We start from the raw sequence: 22,726 nt of genomic DNA, 5'->3' as shown, positions 1-22,726 counted from the left end.
TATTGGTATTTTACTGTGATTTCCCCCACTTCCCTCCCGCAGTGGATCTGGGAGCAGGAGTGGGTGCTGGCCCTGTTTCAGTCAGATTTTATGGGATTTTATGGGATTTTATGGGATTTTATTGGTATTTTACTGTGATTTCCCCCATTTCCCTCCCGCAGTGGATCTGGGAGCAGGAGCGGGTCCAGTCAGATTTTATGGGATTTTATTGGTGTTTTTTGGGATTTTCACTGGTTTCTCCCCGCAGTGGATCTGGGAGCAGGAGCGGGTGGTGGCCCCATTCCAGTCAGATTTTATGGGATTTTATGGGATTTTATTGTGATTTTCACTGTATTTCCCTCCCGCAGTGGATCTGGGAGCAGGAGCGGGTGCTGGCCCTGTTCCTGTCAGATTTTATGGGATTTTATGGGATTTTATTGGGATTTTCACGGGATTTTATTGGGATTTTCACTGTATTTCTCACCCTGCAGTGGATCTGGGAGCAGGAGCGCGTCCCGCTCTGGATCCGGCCCTACAAGATCCTGGTGATCTCGGCCGACAGCGGGATGATCGAGCCCGTGCTCAGCGCCGTCTCCCTGCACCAGATCAAGAAGCAGTCGCAGCTGTCGCTGCTGCAGTACCTGCGGCAGGAGCACGGCCCCAGCAACAGCGAGAGCTTCCTGAGCGCCCAGCGGAACTTCGTCAGGAGCTGTGCGGGGTACAGCCTGGTCTGCTACCTGCTGCAGGTTAAAGATAGGTAATTAATTACAGTAATTAATGGTTAGTTAATGGGTATGATGGGAACAGCCCGGTGTGCACGGCCCCAGCAACAGCGAGAGCTTCCTGAGCGCCCAGCGGAACTTTGTGCGGAGCTGTGCGGGGTACAGCCTGGTCTGCTACCTGCTGCAGGTTAAAGATAGGTAATTAATTACAGTAATTAATGGTTAGTTAATGGGTATGATGGGAACAGCCCGGTGTGCACGGCCCCAGCAACAGCAAGAGCTTCCTGAGCGCCCAGCGGAACTTCGTCAGGAGCTGTGCGGGGTACAGCCTGGTCTGCTACCTGCTGCAGGTCAAGGACAGGTAATTAACATCATTAATTAATGATTGATTAATGGGTATGATGGGAACAGCCCGGTGTGCACGGCCCCAGCAACAGCGAGAGCTTCCTGAGCGCCCAGCGGAACTTCGTCAGGAGCTGTGCGGGGTACAGCCTGGTCTGCTACCTGCTGCAGGTCAAAGATAGGTAATTAATTACAGTAATTAATGATTGATTAATGGGTATGGTGGGTACAGCCTGGTGTGCTACCTGCTGCAGGTCAAAGATAGGTAATTAACATCGGTAATTAATGATTGATTAATGGGTATGATGGGTACAGCCTGGTGTGCTACCTGCTGCAGGTCAAGGACAGGTAATTAATTACAGTAATTAATGATTGATTGGGGTCTGATGGGTACAGCCTGGTGTGCTACCTGCTGCAGGTCAAAGATAGGTAATTAACATCGGTAATTAATGAATGATTAATGGGTATGATGGGTACAGCCTGGTCTGCTACCTGCTGCAGGTTAAAGATAGGTAATTAATTACAGTAATTAATGGTTAGTTAATGGGTATGATGGGAACAGCCTGGTGTGCACGGCCCCAGCAACAGCGAGAGCTTCCTGAGCGCCCAGCGGAACTTCGTCAGGAGCTGTGCGGGGTACAGCCTGGTCTGCTACCTGCTGCAGGTTAAAGATAGGTAATTAATTACAGTAATTAATGGTTAGTTAATGGGTATGATGGGAACAGCCCGGTGTGCACGGCCCCAGCAACAGCGAGAGCTTCCTGAGCGCCCAGCGGAACTTTGTGCGGAGCTGTGCGGGGTACAGCCTGGTCTGCTACCTGCTGCAGGTCAAAGATAGGTAATTAACATCGGTAATTAATGATTGATTAATGGGTATGATGGGTACAGCCTGGTCTGCTACCTGCTGCAGGTCAAAGATAGGTAATTAACATCGGTAATTAATGATTGATTAATGGGTATGATGGGTACAGCCTGGTCTGCTACCTGCTGCAGGTCAAAGATAGGTAATTAACATCGGTAATTAATGATTGATTAATGGGTATGATGGGAACAGCCCCGTGTGCACGGCCCCAGCAACAGCGAGAGCTTCCTGAGCGCCCAGCGGAACTTTGTGCGGAGCTGTGCGGGGTACAGCCTGGTGTGCTACCTGCTGCAGGTTAAAGATAGGTAATTAATTACAGTAATTAATGATTGATTAATGGGTATGGTGGGTACAGCCCGGTGTGCTACCTGCTGCAGGTCAAAGACAGGTAATTAACATCGGTAATTAATGATTGATTAATGGGTATGATGGGTACAGCCTGGTCTGCTACCTGCTGCAGGTCAAGGACAGGTAATTAACATCGGTAATTAATGACTGATTGGGGTCTGATGGGTACAGCCTGGTGTGCTACCTGCTGCAGGTCAAGGACAGGTAATTAATTACAGTAATTAATGATTGATTAATGGGTATGATGGGTACAGCCTGGTCTGCTACCTGCTGCAGGTTAAAGATAGGTAATTAACATCGGTAATTAATGATTGATTAACGGTATGATGGGTACAGCCTGGTGTGCTACCTGCTGCAGGTCAAAGACAGGTAATTAACATCGGTAATTAATGAATGATTGGGGTCTGATGGGTACAGCCTGGTCTGCTACCTGCTGCAGGTCAAGGACAGGTAATTAATTACAGTAATTAATGGTTAGTTAATGGGTATGATGGGTACAGCCTGGTGTGCTACCTGCTGCAGGTCAAGGACAGGTAATTAACATCGGTAATTAATGAACGATTGGGGTCTGATGGGTACAGCCTGGTCTGCTACCTGCTGCAGGTCAAGGACAGGTAATTAACATCGGTAATTAATGATTGATTAATGGGTATGATGGGTACAGCCTGGTGTGCTACCTGCTGCAGGTCAAGGACAGGTAATTAACATCATTAATTAATGAATGATTGGGGTCTGATGGGTACAGCCTGGTCTGCTACCTGCTGCAGGTCAAGGACAGGTAATTAACATCATTAATTAATGAATGATTAATGGGTATGATGGGTACAGCCTGGTCTGCTACCTGCTGCAGGTCAAAGACAGGTAATTAACATCGGTAATTAATGATTGATTATTGAGTATGATGGGTACAGCCTGGTGTGCTACCTGCTGCAGGTGAAGGACAGGTAATTAATTACAGTAATTAATGATTGATTAATGAGTATGATGGGTACAGCCTGGTGTGGCACCTGCTGCAGGTCAAGGACGGGTAATTAATGAATTAATTCCCTGGAATTCCCCACAGGCACAACGGGAACATCCTGCTGGACGCCGAGGGCATTTCGTGGCCTTTTAGGGATTTTAACACGATTTAATGTGACTTTTATTGGACTTTTCTTTTAATTTCAATGGGATTTCTCTGAATTCCCTGGAATCCCCGCAGGCACAATGGGAACATCCTGCTGGACGCCGAGGGCCACATCATCCACATCGACTTCGGCTTCATCCTGAGCAGCTCCCCCCGGAACCTCGGCTTCGAGACCTCGGCCTTCAAACTGACCACCGAGTTCGTGGACGTGAGTGGGGACCCGGGGGGATCCGGGGGGGTCTGGGGGTTCCCAGGCCATTCCAGGCCATCCCAGGCCATTCCGGGCCATTCCAGGGGTTCCCAGGCCATTCTGGGCCATTCCAGGCCATTCCAGGGGATCCCAGGCCATTCCGGGCCATTCCAGGCCATTCCAGGGGCTCCCAGGCCATTCCGGGCCATTCCGGGCCATTCCAGGGGATCCCAGGCCATTCCGGGCCATTCCAGGGGCTCCCAGGCCATTCCGGGCCATTCCGGGCCATTCCAGGGGATCCCAGGCCATTCCGGGCCATTCCGGGCCATTCCAGGGGATCCCAGGCCATTCTGGGCCAATCCCCAGCCCCGTTCCGTGTCCCGCAGGTGATGGGCGGCCTGGACGGGGACATGTTCAACTACTACAAGATGCTGATGCTGCAGGGCCTGATCGCCGCCCGCAAGCACATGGACAAGGTGGTGCAGATCGTGGAGATCATGCAGCAAGGTGGGAACCCCGGAATTCCATCCGAACCTGCTCCTCCCAGAGCATTCCCCGTTCCAGCCCTCCTCCCATCCCGGATTTCCATTGCCAAGGTTCCCAAACCCCTTTTCCCCTCACCCCATCCCAGTTTTCCCCTTTCCCAGGCTCACAGCTCCCTGATCCCATTGCCCCCATTCCAAACCCAGATTCCCAACATTCCCACCCCAGTTTTTCCCGTTTTTCCAGTCTCTCACCTCCCAGATTCCCAGGTTTTTTCATTTTTCCTGTCTCCCAGCTGCCCTGTTTCCCATTTTTCCTGATTTTCCATTCTCCCAGCTGCCATTTTTCCCAATTTCCCCATTTTCCAGTCTCCCAGCTGCTGTTTTTCCCATTTTCCCGTTTTTTCCCATTCCCCATTCTCTCAGCTGCAGTTTTTCCCCATTTTCTCCCATTTTCCCCATTTTCCAGTCTCCCAGCTGCCGTTTTTCCCATTTTCCCGTTTTTCCCATTTCCCAGGCTCCCAGCTGCTGTTTTTCCCATTTTCCCCCATTCCCCATTCTCTCAGCTGCAGTTTTTCCCCATTTTCTCCCGTTTTCCCCATTTTCCAGTCTCCCAGCTGCTGTTTTTCCCATTCCCCATTCTCTCAGCTGCAGTTTTTCCCCATTTTCTCCCATTTTCCCCGTTTTCCAGTCTCCCAGCTGCTGTTTTTCCCATTTTCCCGTTTTTTCCCATTCCCCATTCTCTCAGCTGCAGTTTTTCCCCATTTTCTCCTGTTTTCCAGTCTCCCAGCTGCTGTTTTTCCCATTTTTTTGCCGTTTTCCCCATTTCCCCCCGTTTTTTCCCCGTTTCCAGGCTCGCAGCTGCTGTTTTTTCCCATTTTTTTGCCGTTTTTCCCATTTTCCCCCGTTTTTTCCCCGTTTCCAGGCTCGCAGCTGCCCTGCTTCCACGGCTCCTCCACCATCCGGCACCTCAAGGAGCGTTTCCACATGAACCTGACGGAGGAGCAGCTGCAGCTGCTGGTGGAGCAGATGGTGGACGGCTCCATGAGATCCATCACCACCAAGCTCTACGACGGCTTCCAGTACCTCACCAACGGCATCATGTGAAACCCCGCAAAACAAAGCAAAACAAAACAAAACACAACAACAAAAAAATTCCCCGGAAAAAAAAATCCCGGAAAAAAAAGAAAAAGAAATAATTTCCCTCCCCACCCCCCCGGAAGGAACGGGAGAATTCCAAACTTCCCGGTTCTGCTCCCTGGGGCTGCTCCCGGGCCTGGACTCTGCTGAGAGATGGGACAGAATTCCATGGAAAAACCGGGAAAAACGGCGGGAACGGGGCAGGGATGGGGACGGGGGCAGCTCCCCCTTTGCTCTGCTTGGGATTCCCTGGAATTCGCCCCCAGTCCCATGGAATGTGCGGGGAGGGGTCTCCTCAAGGCTGGGAATCCCAAATTCCCGGAATTCCCGGAATTAATTCCCGGCCCCGTGGGGTCCTTCCCTCCTCTGGGACACCCGGGGGGTTCCGGGGGGGAATTCCCGGTGGGGCCGGGACCCCCTCCCCCCTTTCCCGGGTAATTCCAGCCGGGAATTCGGGGCTGGAATGTTGGACACGATGGGGGTGGGGGGGGGGGGTTTGGGGGCCTGGTCCCGACCCCGAATCCCAAATCCCAAATCCCGAATCCCAAATCAGGGAGGATCCGGAGCTTCCCAGGGAAGGGAAATTTCCTGGAATTTCCCCTCCCCCTCCCCCCAGGCCTGGCCTGATGGGGACACTTGGGGTGTCCCCAATGTCCCCCCACTGTCCCCCCGTGTCCCCCTCGGTGTCCCCAATGTCCCCCCTTTGTGTCCCCCCCCAATGTCCCCTCCGTGTCCCCCCCGTCCCTGTGTCCCCCCCCCCCCGTCCCCTCAATGTCCCTTTTTTTTTTTTTTTTTTTTTTTTTAAATTTTTAGCGTTACAAACCCCCAAAATTTGGTTTTTCAACCCCAGGGAAGGGGGAGGGGGCTCTGGGGACAGGGAGGGGACGGGGAGGGGACAGGGGGACCCCGACCCTTCCCAAGCCCCTTTTTTGGGGGGCAGGACCAAAATTCGGGGATGCAGCTGGAGCCCTGAGCCCCTCCCCCGCCCCCATTCCGGGGGAGCCAGGCCAGGCACAGAGGGTGAAACCACTGGAGTTTAATGGAATCGATTCCTACAGAATAAAGAATTCCTGAGAGCCTCCCGAGCCCGCGGCTTTCCGTCAGCACATTCCCCAAAAATCCCCGAAACCCCCGGGAAAACATTCCCGGAATTCCAGGGGGAACATTCCTGGAATTCTGGGGGGATCATTCCCGAAATTCCAGGGGGGAACATTCCCAAAATTCCAGGGGGGAACAGCCGCGAAATTCAGGAGTCCAATCCCAGAATTCCAGGGGGAACAGCCCCAAAATTCCAGGGGGAACATTCCCAAAATCCCTGAAACCCCGGGGAACAGCCCTGGAATTCCAGGTGGGAATATCCCCAAAATTCCAGAGCTCCAACCCCAAAATTCCAGGGGGAACATCCCTGAAATTCCAGGGGTCCAACCCCAGAATTCCAGAGAACATTCCTGAAATTCCAGAGGGAACATCCCCAAAATTCCAGGGCTCCAACCCCGAAATTCCAGCCCCTCCCTCCCTCCAGCCCCAATCCAGCTCAAGGCACTGAAATGCTGAAAACCGTGGGTCCAAAGCCATTTTTCCATAGTTTGTTTTTTCTTTTTGGGAATTTTTTCATTCTAAATCTCGTAGAAACTTTAATTTCTTCTCTATATTTACACCCGGCCTGGGGGATTTTTGGGAATGGCCGATTCCACCTGATTTTTCCCAGTTTTTTCCCACCCTTTTTCCATCCATCCACCCGCAGGGAAAAGGGGAGGGGAAACTCCCCTCATTCCTGCTTGGAAAAAGTCAGAAAAACCGGGAATTAAAATCCAAAATAAAAGGAAAAAAAAAACCAACCCCAAAGCAGCTTCTGCCATCCCGAAAAACGCAAAAAAACGGGAAAAAAACCTTGGAAAACCAAACCAAATCCCAGGGGGAGCACAGCAGTTGTTGGGATTTGGGGATTTTAGTGTATGGTACAGCTTTACAGGGAGAGGGGAGGGAATCCACAGGGAATTCGGGAATTCTCCGGGAATTCCGGGGCCGAGGCTTTTCCAGGGGATTTTGGGGGGACTGGGGTGGGAAAGGTCCCGGATCCCTTGGGAGGAGATGGAAAAAAGCTGGAAAAGGCCCAAACCTCACCCTCAGCCCGGAATTCGGGAGCATTTTCCCATTTTTCCTTCTGGAAAAGGGTCCTGGCTGGGATTTGGGATCCATTCCCAATCCTGGGGCTTTTTTGGGGTCATTATTCCTTTGCCAAAGGAAAATCCCCTCTTTCCTTCTTTTCTCTCATTTTTCCAGCTTTTCTCCTCCTCCTGCTCCCTCGGGAATGTCCAGTGAGTGTCCAAGTGTCCTTCCCAGGGACCTCTGGGAAAAAAATCCAGGAAAAAACAAAAAAACCCCCCAAAAATAATAACAAAAAAAGGTGGATTTTGCTGGAAAAGCTTCACCCGCCCCGTCCGGATCCGGGAATTCCTGGGAAGGGCCCAGAGGGGTCCTGGAAACCCCAAATCCCCCCAAAATCCAACATTCCCGGGGGTTCCCGGCGGGATTGGGGATCGTCCCAATCCCAATCCCAATCCCAATCCCAATCCCAACTTTCCCCCCTCGGACACCGGGAAGGGCTCGGGGGGGATTTATGTACACGGCGCCGGTTCCGGCCCTGCAGCCATCCCGGAACTGCGGGAATGCCGAGATTCCCGGGAATGCTCAGCTCTCCTCGGGGCTGATCCCGGAACTGCGGGAATGCCGCGATTCCCGGGAATGCTCAGCTCTCCTGGGGCTGATCCCGGAATTCTGGGAATGCCGAGATTCCCGGGAATGCTCAGCTCTCCTCGGGCTGATCCCGGAATTCCGGGAATGCCGAGATTCCCAGGAATGCTCAGCTCTCCTCGGGGCTGATCCCGGAATTGTGGGAATGCCGCGATTCCCGGGCTCAGAGCTGATCCCAGGACAATCCCAGGAATTCCGGGATTCCCAGGAGTTCTCACTTTTCCTGCCAGGCCCGGATGAATCCCAGGACAATCCCAGGACAATCCCAGGACATTCCCAGGGGCTCTCAGTTCTCCTCGTTGCCCTGCCGGGCCCGGATGAATCCCAGGACAATCCCAGGACATTCCCAGGCGCTCTCAGTTCTCCTCGTTGCCCTGCCGGGCCCGGATGAAGGCCATCCCGTGGGTCCTGAAGTGCGTTTTGAGGTTGAGCTGGCTCTCGAAGCGCCTCCCGCACACTTTGCACTCCAGCTTCCCCTCGGCGCTGCTGCCGCCGTTCCCGCCGGGGGCGGCTCCGTTCCCGCTCCCGTTCCCGCTCCCGTTCCCGCTCCCGTTCCCGGCCCCGCTCCCCGCGGGCTCCTCGGGCTCGGCCCCGCGGCGCTTCTTGTGCGAGATGAAGCGGTGGCGGCCGAGCGCGCTGGCCGAGGTGAAGCAGAGGCCGCACTCGCGGCACTGGGGCGCCCCCTGCGGGCGGTGCTGCGCCAGGTGCGCCTGCAGCTCCGCGCGGCTCCCGGCGCCGAAGCCGCACTTGCGGCAGCGCAGCGGCGCCCGCGGGCTCTTGGCGGGCGGGGTGGTGCTGTCGGGCTCCTCGCTGCACGACTCCTCCGAGGAGAGCTTGCGCCGGCGGCCCGGGGCCTGCGGGGCACAGGGGGAACATCGAGGATGGACGGGCGGGGATCCCAGGCAGGAGAAACCCCCGGGAGAGAGAGGAGAGAGGGAATGAACGGGCAGGGATGGGGGAGAGAGGGGGGAGAACATCGGGGATGAACGGGCAGGGATGGGGGAATGAAGGGCCGGGGCTGAGGGGAATCCCAGTGAGGAGAAACCCCTGGGAAGAGAGGGGGAACAGCGGGAATGAACGGGCGGGGATGGCGGGGATCCCAGCCAGGAGGAACCCCTGGGGAAACTCCTTCTATCCCTTGGGAAATCCCTTCTTCCCCTTGGGAGAAACCCCTTGGGAAATCCCTTCTTCCCCTTGGGAGAAACCCCTTGGGAACTGGGGCAGCTCCCAGAAGGGATTCTGGGATGAGGAGGCTCCAACCCTGCCACGAACACTCAAATTCCCAGGAAATTCCAAGGAAGTTCACAGAAAATTCCCAAGAAATCCCAGGAATTCCCAGACCCGAAATTTCCCCACTTGGACGAAGTTTAGGGCTGGGATTTGTGGGTTCCCAGTAGGAATTCCAGGATAAACCCCCCCCCCTCAATCCTGCCCCAAACCCCCCAAACCCCCCAAACCCCCCGAACCCCCCAAACCCCCCAAACCCCCCGAACCCCCCAAACCCCCCAAACCCCCCAGAACCCCCAGAACCCTCAGGGATCGCGCACCTGGCCGGGGCCGGGGCCGGGGGGGCCGCGGGCCGTCACCACCTGCTGGCTGCGGGCGGGGCCGCTGGCCGCGAGGCCGTGGCGCACCTGGATGTGCTTCTCCAGGATCAGGCGGCTGCTGAACGTGCGCTTCCCCTCCGTGCAGTACCTGCGTGGGGAGCGGCCCCGTGAGCCCCAACGGGACCCGCGCAGAGCCCGGAGCCCGCCCCAAACCCTCCCCGCCCCCGGGATCGCCATTCCCACCTCGGGCACGGCTGGGGGGAATTAAACACTGATTGATTCTCCCAGGAATTAAACCCTGATTCGCTGGGAATTAAACCCTCATTCCCTGGGAATTAAGCCCTGATTCCTTGGGAATTAATCTCTGATTCCTTGGGAATTAAACCCTGATTTCCCTGGGAATTAAACCCCCATTCCCTGAGAAGTTCCCCTTTTCCCTGTCCAGCCCAAACCCCAACCCCAAACCCCCTCGGTCCTCCCCGCTCCCTCCCAGCTCCCTTTCCCAATTGGCCACCCCAGCCCCAGCATTCCTGCTCTCCCAGAACCCCAGGAACCCCCCCAGAACCCCGGCAGGGGTAACCCCAGAACCCCTGAACCCCCCAATAACGGTGGCAGTACCAGCAGGGGTAACCCCAGGAACCCCCTGAACCCCAGTAACCCTGGCAGTACCGGCAGGGGTAACCCCAGGAACCCCCTGAACCCCAATAACCCCGGCAGTACCGGCAGGGGTAACCCCAGAACCCCAGGAATCCCTCAGGAATCACCCTGGAACCCCCTGAACCCCAGCAATCCCGGCAGTACCGGCAGGGGTAACCCCGGAACCCCCAGAACCCCCCAATAACGGTGGCAGTACCGGCAGGGGTAACCCCAGAACCCCCAGAACCCCCCAATAACCCCGGCAGTACCGGCAGGGGTAACCCCAGAACCCCAGAACCCCCAGAACCCCCAGCAATCCTGGCAGTACCGGCAGGGGTAACCCTGGAACCCCAGGAATCCCTCAGGAATCACTCCAGAACCCCCAGAACCCCAGGAACCCCGGCAGTACCGGCAGGGGTAACCCCTGAACCCCAGCAATCCCGGCAGTACCGGCAGGGGTAACCCCATGAACCCCAATAACGGCGGCAGTACCGGCAGGGGTAACCCCGGAACCCCAAAACCCCCAGAACCCCAATAACGGCGGCAGTACCGGCAGGGGTAGACGCGCTTGATGCCCTCGTGGTTGACGCGGACGTGGCGCCGCAGGCTCGGCGCCGAGCAGAAGGAGCGCTCGCACAGGTGGCACGGGAACTTCTTCACCGACTGCGGGGGGAACCATCAGGGTCACGGGAAACCGGGGAAAACCCGGGAGGGATCCCAGGGAAACCGGGGAAAAACCCGGGAGGGATCCCAAAAAAAACCAGGAAAAACCCGGGAGGGATCCCAGGGAAACCGGGGAAAACCCGGGAGGGATCCCAGGGAAACCCAGGAAAAACCCGGGAGGGATCCCAGGGAAACCCGGGAAAAACCCGGGAGGGATCCCAAAAAAATCCCAGGAAAAACCCGGGAGGGATCCCAAAAAACCCAGGAAAAACCCGGGAGGGATCCCAAAAAAACCCAGGAAAAACCCGGGAGGGATCCCAAAAAAACCCGGGAGGGATCTAAGAAAAACCAGGGAAAAATCCAGGAGGGACCCAGAGGGATTTAAAAGCTGGGGTTCCCACTCCAGCCGGAGGTGGGAATTCAATTTTCCCTCCTGGGATTGTTCATCCCGCCAGGAATTGCCCCAAACATCTCATTCCTGTTCCCAAATCCTTCCATTTTCAGGATCCAGGAGGATCCAGGAGCATCCAGGGGGATCCATGGGGGATCCAGGAGCCTCCTGGGTTCCCCCTCCAGCTGGAAGAACTCCATTCTCCCTCCAATCCCATCTGGGATTGTTCATCCAGCCAGGAATTATTCCAAAAGTCTGATTCCCATTCCCAAATCCTTCCATTCCCAGGATCCAGGAGCATCCAGGAAGCTCCAGGAGCATCCAGGAGGATCCAGGAGCCAGAATTCCCCCTCCAGCCGCTGTAACTCCAATTCCCTCCAATCCCGCCCAGAATGCCCCAATCCCCCGGCATTCCAGGCTGTAACTCCATTCTCCCGTGCAGAATGCCCCAATCCCCCGGAATTCCCTCCAGTCCCGCCCAGAATGCCCCAAACCCCCCGGAATTCCAGGCTGTAACTCCATTCTCCCGCCCAGAATGCCCCAAACCCCCTGGAATTCCAGGCTGTAACTCCAATTCCCTCCAATCCCGCCCAGAATGCCCCAAACCCCCGGAATTCCCACCAATCCCGCCCAGAATGCCCCGAACCCCCGGCGTTCCGGGCTGTAACTCCAATTCCCTCCAATCCCGCCCAGAATGCCCCGAACCCCCCGGAATTCCCTCCAATCCCGCCCAGAATGCCCCGATCCCCCGGAATTCCCTCCAGTCCCGCCCAGAATGCCCCGAACCCCCGGCGCTCCGGGTCCCCACCTTGCCGTGCTCCCTCTTCATGTGCGCCACGTACTCGTCGCGCTCGGGGAACCAGGCGTGGCACAGCCCGCAGCTCCAGCCGCTGCCCTTGCCCTTGGCGCCGGCCCGGCCCCGCGGGAAGCGCCCGCGCCGCGCCCGCCGCAGCTCGGGCGAGCTCGGCGCCTCCTCCTCCTCCTCCTCCTCCTCCTCCGAGGAGCTCGAGGAGGAGCCCGAGCGCCGCGGCGGCTCCGGCGGCTCCGCCTTGGGCAACGGCAGCGGCCCCGAGCGCCGCGAGGGCTCGTCCGGGCTCGGCTGCGCCTGGTGCGTGTTCTGTGGGAGAGATCGGGGTTCAGGAGATGGGCTCAGAAACACCTCTGCAGCATCTCCTGAAAATTCCCTTTGCAGCCATGGTGCTTCCGAAAAATTCCCTTGGTAGCCAGGATTTCCATGGTACTTCTGAAAAATTCCCTTGGCCAGGATTTCCATGGTATTTCTGAAAAATTCCCTTGGTGGCCAGGATATTCTCTGAAAAATCCCTTGGCCAGGACTTTTCTCCTAAGGTCTCCCCACGGTATTTTATGAAAAATCCCTTTTGCCAGGATTTTTCCCCTAAGGTGTCCCCATGGTATTTTCTGAAAAATCCCTTTTGCTGGCATTTTTCTCCTAAGGTGCATTGTATATTTTCTCCTAAGGTCTCCCCACGGTATTTTCTGAAAAATCCCTTTTGCCAGGATTTTTCCCCTAAGGTGTACCCATGGTATTTTCTGAAAAATCCATTTTGCTGGCATTTTTCTCCTAAAGTGTATTGTGTATTTTCTCCTAAGGTCTCCCCATGGTATTTTATGAAAATTCCCTTTGGCCAGGATTTTTCCCCTAAGGTGTCCCCATGGTATTTTATGAAAAATCTCTTTGCTGGCATTTTTCCCCTAAGGTGTCCCCATGGTATTTTATGAAAAATCCCTTTTGCCAGGATTTTTCCCCTAAGGTAAATTGTATATTTTCTCCTAAGGTGTACCCATGGTGTTTTATGAAAATTCCCTTTGGCCAGGATTTTTCCCCTAAGGTAAATTGTCTATTTTCTCCTAAGGTGTAGCCATGGTATTTTCTGAAAAACCCCTTTTGCTGGGATTTTTCTCCAGAGAAGCTGAGAGGCCTCAGAAATTAAATGTACACAATGGTTGCAACAGGTGCATCTGGGATTGGGCTCATGGGGTTGTTTTTAATTAATGGCCAATCACAGACCCTGAGCACTCCCCACTCCTGTCTGCCCCAGTCTGGGGGAAATTTCCATCGTTTCTGGCCGGGATTTCCCCATTTTTGGCTGGAATTTCCCCATTTTTGGCTGGAATTTCCCCATTTTTGGCCGGGATTTCCCCGTTTTTGGCCGGAATCTCCCCGTTTTTGGCCGGAATTTCCCCATTTTTGGCCGGAATTTCCCCATTTCTGGCTGGAATTTCCCTGTTTTTGGCCGGAATTTCCCCGTTTCTGGCCGGGATTTCCCCGTTTTTGGCCGGAATCTCCCCGTTTTTGGCCGGAATTTCCCCATTTTTGGCCGGAATTTCCCCATTTCTGGCTGGAATTTCCCTGTTTTTGGCCGGAATTTCCCCGTTTCTGGCCGGGATTTCCCCGTTTTTGGCCGGAATTTCCCCATTTTTGGCCAGAATTTCCCCGTTTTTGGCCGGAATTTCCCCGTTTTCAGCTGGAATTTCCCTGGTTTTGGCCGGAATTTCCCCGTTTCTGGCCGGAATTTCCCCGTTTCTGGCCGGGACGGGGCCTGACCTTGAGGTGCTCCAGCATGGTGCGCTTCTGCGCGAAGAGCAGCGGGCACTGCGGGCAGCGGAAGACGCTGACGCGCTGGGGCAGCAGGTGCTGATCAAAGTGCGACGACAGCAGCGGCTTGTGCGTGAACACCGTGTCACACATGGCACACTTGTAAATCATCCTGGGGGAAAACGGGGGAAAACGGGGAAAAAATGGGGGAAAACGGGGAAAAACGGGGAAAAAACGGGGAAAAAACGGGGCGGGGGACACGCCGAGGGGGCGGAGAGGGAGGGGAAAAGGAGGGGAGAGAGAAATGAGGGGAGAGAAAGGGAAAAGAAATGAGAAGGAAAAAGGGAAATGAAAAAGAGGGAATAGGAGAAAAAAAAAAGGAAGGATAAAGGAGGAAAAGGGAAAGAAAAAGGGAGGAAAAAGGAGGGGAAAGAGAGAAATAAGGGAAGGGAAAAGGAGGAGAAGGAAGAAGGGAAAGGAAAAGGAAAAGGAAAAGGAGAGAAAAAATGGAAAGAATAAAGGAGAGGAAAGAAAGAAATAAGGGAAGGGAAATGAGAAGGAAAAAGGGAAAGGAAAAGGAGGGAATAGGAGAGAAAAAAGGGAAAGGATAAAGGAGGAAAAGGGAAGGAAAAATGAGGGGAAAGGAGGGGAGAGAGATAAATGAGGGAAGGGAAAAGGAGGAGAAATGAAAAGGAAAAGGGGAAAATAAAAGGAGGGAATGGGAGACAAAAAATTGAAGGATAATGGAGGGGAAAAAGAGAAATGAGGGAAGGGAAAAGGAGGGAATAGGAGAGAAAAAAGGGAAGGATAAAGGAGGAAAAGGGGAGGAGAAAGGGAGGGAAAAGGAGACGGGAAAGGAGGGGGAAACAGAGAAAAAACAAGGGAAAAACAGAAAAGGGAGGGGAAAAGGAGGGAAGAAGAAGGAAAAAATAGGGAAAAAAGGACGGAAAAAGGGAGGTGGGAGTTAAATATTCCCAGTTCTCCCAGTCCTGGAATGGCTCAGGCAGGAAAAGCCCTCTGGGATCATTCCCAAGGGCCACATTCCCAAATGTCCCAGCCAGCTCCGTTCCCACAGCAAAACATTCCCAAACCTCCCATCCCAAGCTCTCATTCCCAAACCTCCCACCCCAACCTCTCATTCCCCAATCTCCCATCCCAACCTCTCATTCCCACAGCAAAACATTCCCAAACCTCCCACCCCAAGCTCTTACTCCCAAATTTCCCATCCCAACCTCTCATTCCAAAATCTCTCATTCCCAACCTCGCATTCCCACAGCAAAACATTCCCAAACCTCCCATCCCAATCTCTTATTCCCCAATCTCCCATCCAAATCTCTCATTCCCAAACCTCTCGTTCCCAAACCTCCCATCCCAACCTCTGATTCCCACAGCAAAACATTCCCAAATCTCCCATCCCAAGCTCTTACTCCCAAATTTCCCATCCCAAATCTCCCATCCCAACCTCTCTCATTCCCAAACCTCCCGCCCCAACCTTTCCAGGACGAACCCGAGCCGCTCCCCGGGACCCCGTGCGGATCTGTGGAATTTTGGGGGGTTTTGGGGGATTTGGGGACCCCGCGAGCACTCACTTGGACTGCTGGTTGCTGAAGCCGGGGTGCTGCGTGTACACGTGGGCGTGGGCGCTGGGCGCCGACTTGAAGGCCATGGGGCAGATGGGGCACTTGTGGAAAACCTCGCAGTGCGAGCTCTGGATGTGCGACTTGATGGAGTTGACGCCCCCGAACACCACGGAGCAGCTGGGACACCTGAGAACGGCCGGGGAGAGCGGGGCTGGGAATTGCCAGCGGAGACTGGGACACAGAGCGGGACTGGGGGAATTGTCAATGGGAACCGGGAAACAGAGCGGGGCTGGGGGAATTGCCAATGGGAAAAGGGAAACAGAGCAGGACTGGGAAAATTCCCAATGGGAACCGGGACGCAGAGCGGGGCTGGGGGAATTGCCAGCGGAGACCGGGAAACAGAGCGGGGCTGGGAAAATCCCCATTGGGAACCGGGACACAGAGCGGGGCTGGGAAAATTCCCAATGGGAACCGGGAAACAGAGCGGGGCTGGGGGAATTGCCAGTGGAGACCGGGACACAGAGCGGGGCTGGGGGAATTGCCAATGGGAACCGGGACACAGAGAGGGACTGGGAATTGCCAATGGGAACCGGGACACAGAGAGGGACTGGGAAAATTCCCAATGGAAACCGGGAAACAGAGCGGGACTGGGAATTGCCAGCGGAGACCGGGACACAGAGCGGGGCTGGGAATTGCAACTGGAACCAGGATCCCAAACCGGTTCTGGGAGAATTCCCAACAGAGACTGGGATCCAAAGAGGTTCTGGGAAAGTTCCCAATGGAAACCGGGATCCCAAACAAGCTCTGGGAAAATTCCCAATGAAAACCAGGATCCAAATGGTTCTGGGAATTCCCAACTGGAACCAGGATCCCAAAAAAGATCTGGGAAAATTCCCAGTGAAAACTGGGATCCAAATGGCTCTGGGAATTGCAACTGGAACCAGGATCCCAAACCAGCTCAGGGAAAATTCCCAGTGAAAACTGGGATCCAAACCAGTTCTGGGCATTCCCAATGGACATGGGGATCCAAACCAGTTCAGGGAAAATTCCAACTGGAACCAGGATCCCAAACCAGTTCAGGGAAAATTCCCAACGGAGACTGGGATCCAAATGGTTCTGGGAATCCCAACTGGAACCAGGATCCCAAACAAGGATTCCCGGCACTCCCCGGCTCCGTACCTGTATCCCACCCTGCGGGAGAGCTCCCTGAGCTGGGACTCCAGGCTGTCCAGCAGGAAATTCCCCCACATTCCATGGGCAAACCCCATTTCTGCACCTGCCCAGTGGCCCCCGTGGAATTCCCGGCACTGCCGGCTCCCGGCTCCGTACCTGTAGCCCACCCTGCGCGAGAAGTGCAGGCAGGACTCCTTGAGGTGCGACTCGAAGTTGGCCAGCAGGAAGTTGCCCCCGCACTCGGGGCACACGTGGGGCGGGCGGCTGCGGTGCATGCGCTGGTGCGCGCTGAAGCTGCAGCGGTTGGCCAGGATCATGGGGCACGCCGAGCACACCTGGAAAAACATTGGGATAATTATGGGATTCTGGGAATTACACCCGGGATCATGGGGCACGCCGAGCACACCTGGAAAATGGGATAATGATGGAATTCTGGGAATTACACCCGGGATCATGGGGCACGCCGAGCACACCTGGAAAATGGCATAATTATGGAATTCTGGGAATTACACCTGGGATCATGGGGCACGCCGAGCACACCTGGAAAATGGGATAACCTATGGAATTCTGGGAATTCCACCCGGGATCATGGGGCACGCCGAGCACACCTGGAAAACACCGGGATAATGATGGAATTCTGGGAATTACACCAGGATCATGGGGCACGCCGAGCACACCTGGAAAATGGGATAATCTATGGAATTCTGGGAATTACACCGGGATCATGGGGCACGCCGAGCACACCTGGAAAACACTGGGATAATTATGGAATTCTGGGAATTACACCTGGGAACATGGGGCACGCCGAGCACACCTGGAAAATGGGATAATTATGGAATTCTGGGAATTACACCCAGGATCATGGGGCACGCCGAGCACACCTGGAAAAACATTGGGATAATCATGGGATTCTGGGAATTCCACCCGGGATCATGGGGCACGCCGAGCACACCTGGAAAACACCAGGATCATCCATGGAATCCCGGGAATTCCACCCGGGAACATGGGGCACGCCGAGCACACCTGGAAAACACCGGGATAATCCATGGAATTCTGGGAATTACACCGGGATCATGGGGCACGCCGAGCACACCTGGAAAATGGGATAATTATGGAATTCTGGGAATCACACCCGGGATCATGGGGCACGCCGAGCACACCTGGAAAACACCGGGATAATTATGGAATTCTGGGAATTACACCCAGGATCATGGGGCACGCCGAGCACACCTGGAAAATGGGATAATGATGGAATCCTGGGAATTACACCGGGATCATGGGGCACGCCGAGCACACCTGGAAAACACCGGGATCATCCATGGAATCCCGGGAATTACCCCGGGATCATGGGGCACGCTGAGCACACCTGGAAAATGGGATAATTATGGAATTCTGGGAATTACACCGGGATCATGGGGCACGCCGAGCACACCTGGAAAACCCAGGATCATCCATGGAAACCCAGGAATTCCGCTAGGGATCACCCTTGGAACCCTCAGAATTCCACCTGGGATCACCCTCAGAACTCAGAGAATTCCAGCCCTCGGGGGGCCAGGGTCCCAACCAGCCTGGGGAGATTTCCTACAGGGATCAGGAGCCGAAAGAGTTCTGGGAAGATTCCAGCACGGATCGGGATGGATGGGAGGGGATGAATGGATCCATGGATCCAGGGCTGGATGTTCTCACTGCTCTCCCACCATCTCCCAGCGCCTCCTGCTGCCCTTCCCTCTCCTCCCATCGCTGCCGCCCCTGCCCTCACCGTGCTGCTGCTGCTGCTGCTGCTGCTGCTGCCGCTGCCGCCGCCCGTCCCGGCCTGCTGGAAGTGCGCGGCCAGCCCGGCCTTGTCCTTGCACTGCTCCTTGCACTCGAGGCAGCGGAAGCAGCTGTAGCTGCCGGGCTCGGAGCCCAGGGGCAGCACGGGCAGCAGCTCCGGCCCCGCGCCGCCCTCGGGCGCCGCCCTGGCGGCGGGCAGCGCCAGCGGCGCCAGCGCCGTCACGTCGGGCTGCCCGATCATCTGCTCCAGGGCGATGGGGCGCATCACCAGGTGCGAGCACTGCATCACCAGCCCCTTGTCCTTGTGCTCGCGCGCGTGCAGCAGCAGGCTGCACTTGTTGAAGAACACCAGGCGCTTGGTGCAGTGGTTGCAGGTGACCTCGATGCGCATGCTGCGCCGGTCGTAGTGCCGCGCCAGGCTCTTCTCCAGCGCGAAGGCGTCGCCGCACTCGAGGCAGCGGAAGCCGGCGGGCGGCAGCGCCAGGCTGGCCTCGGCCGGCGGGCTCAGGTTGGGCTTGTAGGTGGGCAGCAGGTTCTTGCTGTTGAGGATCTTGTTGAAGGCCTCCACCAGGCTGGACTGGCTGCGCGAGATGACGGTGCCGGCCACGTTGGCCTTGGCGCCGCCGCCGGCCCTGGCGCCGCCGTTGGCGCGGGCGTCGCCCTTGGGCAGGGGCTGCGGCACCAGGCTCAGGATGTTCTTGGCCACGGACTTGCCGGCCTTGGCGGGCAGCACCACGGATTTCTGCTGCGCCACGCTGGCGGCGATGAGCATGGCGCTGCTGGCGCTCTGGATGGCGGCCACGGGCAGCACGGTGCCCTTCAGCTTGGTGCCGTTGCCCAGCTGCACGTTGACGACTTTGGGCCCCTCCGCGCTCCTCAGGGGGCTCGAGAGCTCCGACCTGTCCTTGGCCGCCTCCGCGGGGCCGCCGGCGGGACCCTCCGGGGGCTCCTGGGAGCTCTGCTCGCCGGGCGCTTTGCCCGAGGGCGGCTCCGAGTCCGAGGACACCCTGGTGACCGTCCTGGTGATGCTGCCGCAGGAGGTTTTGATGGTTTTGATGCGCACCTTGAGCGGCCGCGAGGAGCTGGACGACGGCGAGTTGGTGCTTTCCTCCTCCTCCTCCTCCTCCTCCTCGTCCTCGGCGCTGGACGCGCTCGGGGGGCTCCCCACGCCCTTCCCCAGCGCCTCGCGCTCCTCCTTCAGGGAGAGCGGCTTGGGCGAGGGCGGCGCGGGCACTCCCGGGGACGAGAACGGCTCCCGGGGGCTCCCGGGCGAGCGCTTGAGCTCAGCCCCGGGGCCGGGGCCGCCGTCCAGCGCCGCCGGCTCCGCTCCCGGCCACGGCGCCGCGGGCGAGCCCCCGGCCGGGTACCGGACGGTGACGGACTTGAGGTGATCCAGCGCCAGCCCCTTGGGGCTGCAGCCGCGGCCCGGAGCCTCCTCCGGGTCCGACTCCTCCTTCTTGATGCAGGGGACAGGGTGGGCTCCATCCCCGGCCCGGAAGGGCGCCGGGAAGGGCGGCTGCAGCCCCTCGGGGCCGTCCCCCAGCGGCTCCTTGCAGCCGGCACCGGGGGCCGCGGCCGCCGCCGCCGCCTTGGCCTTGCCGTCGCGGGCGCGGTCGATGAGGTTGGCGCCGTCCTGGCCGGGCTCGGGGCCGAAGGGCGAGAAGAGCTCCAGCCCCTTGGCCGCCTTCTCCTTGGCCCAGCAGTCGCCGTTCGGGGCGGGCTCGGCGGGCCGGGCGCCCTCGGCGCCGAAGCCGTTCTGCAGCAGCCGCGGCGCCAGCCCGTGCCCGTGCCCGTGGCCGTGGCCGTGGCCGTGGCCGTCCTTGGGCTCGGCCTGCTCGGGGCACACGGTGTTCTTGACGATGACGCTGACGGCCGAGATGTCGGCGTGCGGCAGCGCGGGCTCGGCCGCGGCGGCACCGGGGCCCGGCTCCCCCGGCAGCGCCTTCGCGGGCGCCTCGGGCTCCTCCTGGTGCGACTGGATCGCCTCGTTGGCGTCGATGTCCGGGATGTCGAAGGCGGCCAGCAGGTCGTCGAAATCCGGCGTCTTCATGTCCCCCATGGCTGGGCTGGGGGGAACGGGGCGAGGGCACCATGACTTTGGGGGGAATTTGGGAATTCCCGGCTTTCCATCCCCACAGGCCCCAGGGAATCCTGGTGTCCCGCAGCCTTTTCCACTCCCATTCCTCTTCCACCCCAAACACCTGCTCTCTGCTCCAAAAACTCCCCCTTTTGTCCCAAAAACTCCCCCTTTCATCCCAAAAATCCCCTTTCCTCCCAAAAATCCTCCCTTTCATCCCCAAAATCCCCTTCCCATCCCAAAAACTCCCCCTTTATCCCAAAATTCCCCCTTCCCAGATTCCCTCTGGATCTGAGGTGGGAAATCAGGGACCCAACCCCAATCCCAGCCCCAAATTCCCTCTGGATCTGAGGCTCCAGGAAAGCCCCAGCAGGTGGGATTCCATTTATTTCCCCCTGGAATGTGCCTTGGGAGAAGCCTTTTCCTGCCCAAATCCCCTTTTTCCTGCCCTTTCATCCCGGGGAAAGCCTCCCCAGGCAGGGAACAGCTCCTTTGGAAAAGCTGGGAATTGTTTTCCAGGGGGGAATCGCTCCCTTTGTCCTTCCCCATTCACACCCAAATCCCTGGGAATGACTGGGGTGATCCCGGATTTCCCCACCCCGATCCCAATCCCAGATTCCTTTTGGGAATGGCCTGGGCAGTCCCGGGGGAGCTGTTTGGGGTCAGGTTTGGGAATTCAGGCTCGGGAAAGGAGGCGGGGACAGCCACAAACAGGGAGGGATCGTCCCGAAATTCCACCTGCGGCAAATCCGGGCTCCCACACTGATCCCAAACTCCCCATCCCGATCCCGAACTCCCCACACTGATCCCAAACTCCCCACACTGATCCCAAACTCCCCATCCCGATCCCGAACTCCCCACACTGATCCCGAACTCCCCATCCCGATCCCGAACTCCCCATCCCGATCCTAAATCCTAATCCCAAACTCCCTGTCTGTCCTGATCCCAAATTCCCCATCAGAATCCTAAATCCCCATCCCAACCCCAGATCCCCAATTCCAACTCCCCCATCCCGATCCCAAACTCCCCATCCCGATCCCAAATTCTCCATCACAATCCCAAATTCCCCATCCCAAATTCCCAATCCCAAACCCCCATCCCAAACTCCCAATCCCAAATCCCCCGCCCCCATCCCGGCGCAGCTGCCCCGTCCCGAGGGATCCGTGCGGGATTAAATTCCCGGGATTTGGAGGGGATTAATTCCCGACCATCTGCCGGCCCCGAGCCCGGCCCGAGCCCGGCATCCCGAAAATCCCGCAGGGGCCGGGACGGCGCTGGATTCCCCGTTTTATTGGGATTCCCCGTTTTATTGGGATTCCCCGTTTTATTGGGATTCCCGATTTTCCCCGGATTCCCACAAGGGCTGCGGGGCTCTGGGCTGGGATTCCGTGGGATTTTGGGCTTTTCCCAAATATCCGGGATCCCAAGGCCCCCATCCCCATCCCAAGCTTGCAATTCCAAATTCCCCATCCTCATCCCAAACTCCCCATCCCAAATTCCCCACCCTAAACTCCTCACACCGATCCCGAACTGCCCATCCCAAACTCACAATTCCCACCCCAAACTCCCCATCCCAATCTCCCCATTCCTATCCCAAATTCTCCATCCTAAATTCCTCACACTGATCCCAAACTCCCCATCCCAAACTCACAATTCCCATCCCAAACTCTCCACCCTAAAGTCCTCACACTGATCCCGAACTCCCCATCTCAAACTCCCCATTCCCACCCCAAACTCCCCACCCCAAACTCCTCACACCGACCCCAAACTCCCCGAAATTCCGCGACCGAGGGGATGCCTGTGACCCCTGGCAATCCCAGGATCTGGGATGGGGAAGGACTGACCGTGACCCCCCAGAATTCCAGGATGGGGGGGATGATCCTGATCCCCACAAATCCCGGGATTTTTTACGTGGGAAGACGCGACCCTGATCCCTCCAAATCGCGGGTTTCGGGATGTGAATGGCTGACCGTGACCCCCCAAATCCCGGGATTTTTCTGTCGCAGGGAGTGACCGTGACCCTCCAGAATCCAGCAATGGGGAGGGTGACCGTGACCCCTCAAATCCCGGGAATTTCCGAGGGAAGAGGCGACGCTGCCCCCTCCGAACCCCAGGATTCGGGGCCGGGCCCCTCAGGCCGCGCTTCCCGCCCAGGCCGCGCCCCCCCCCAGGCCCTGACCCCCTCAGGCCGCTCCCGCCCCTCCGGCCGCGCTACCTGGAGCTGCGCGCGGGGGCGCTCCCCGCGGCCGCTGCCGGTCCCGATCCCGGTTGCCGATCCCGGTTCCCGTTCCCAATTCCCGATCCCGGTTCCGATCCCCGTCCCGCTCGGGCCCCTCAGCGGCGCCGCTTCCCCTCCGCCACTTCCTGCTTGGCCCCCCCGCCCC

General features: G+C 57.2%; 2 protein-coding genes across 10 annotated transcripts in view; one reads left to right on the top strand and one right to left on the bottom strand.

Annotated features, from left to right (window-relative positions):
* The window catches only part of PI4KB (phosphatidylinositol 4-kinase beta), a 23,326-nt gene extending 15,743 nt beyond the window's left edge, over window positions 1–7,583 (top strand). For 6 of the 9 annotated variants that reach the window (XM_074529664.1, XM_074529663.1, XM_074529662.1 and 3 more), the window contains 5 exons: window positions 471–725; window positions 2,037–2,047; window positions 3,455–3,587; window positions 3,956–4,076; window positions 4,977–7,583. In XM_074529664.1, coding sequence (XP_074385765.1) covers window positions 471–725; window positions 2,037–2,047; window positions 3,455–3,587; window positions 3,956–4,076; window positions 4,977–5,158 — 702 coding nt within the window. In that variant the 3' untranslated portion in view covers window positions 5,159–7,583. Of the gene's footprint in view, window positions 1–470; window positions 726–1,297; window positions 1,309–1,870; window positions 1,882–2,036; window positions 2,048–3,316; window positions 3,420–3,454; window positions 3,588–3,955; window positions 4,077–4,976 lie in introns of those variants that run through there. The other 3 variants (XM_074529666.1, XM_074529667.1, XM_074529668.1) reach the window with 3 other exon arrangements.
* ZNF687 (zinc finger protein 687) lies at window positions 6,777–22,726 on the bottom strand. The gene is made up of 9 exons (XM_074529661.1): window positions 22,558–22,726; window positions 18,252–20,331; window positions 16,649–16,827; window positions 15,329–15,505; window positions 13,749–13,911; window positions 11,991–12,299; window positions 10,679–10,791; window positions 9,493–9,640; window positions 6,777–8,799 (listed from the first exon to the last, which is right to left on the bottom strand). The coding sequence occupies exons 2-9, from the start codon at window positions 20,322–20,324 to the stop codon at window positions 8,302–8,304; spliced, it is 3,660 nt and encodes a 1,219-aa protein (XP_074385762.1). The 5' UTR covers window positions 20,325–20,331; window positions 22,558–22,726; the 3' UTR covers window positions 6,777–8,301.

The sequence above is a fragment of the Zonotrichia albicollis genome, chromosome 30, assembly GCF_047830755.1.
Source record: "Zonotrichia albicollis isolate bZonAlb1 chromosome 30, bZonAlb1.hap1, whole genome shotgun sequence".
NCBI lineage: Eukaryota > Metazoa > Chordata > Aves > Passeriformes > Passerellidae > Zonotrichia > Zonotrichia albicollis.
Note: the sequence above shows the minus strand (reverse complement) of the source record. Positions and strands in the feature narration are given on the sequence as shown.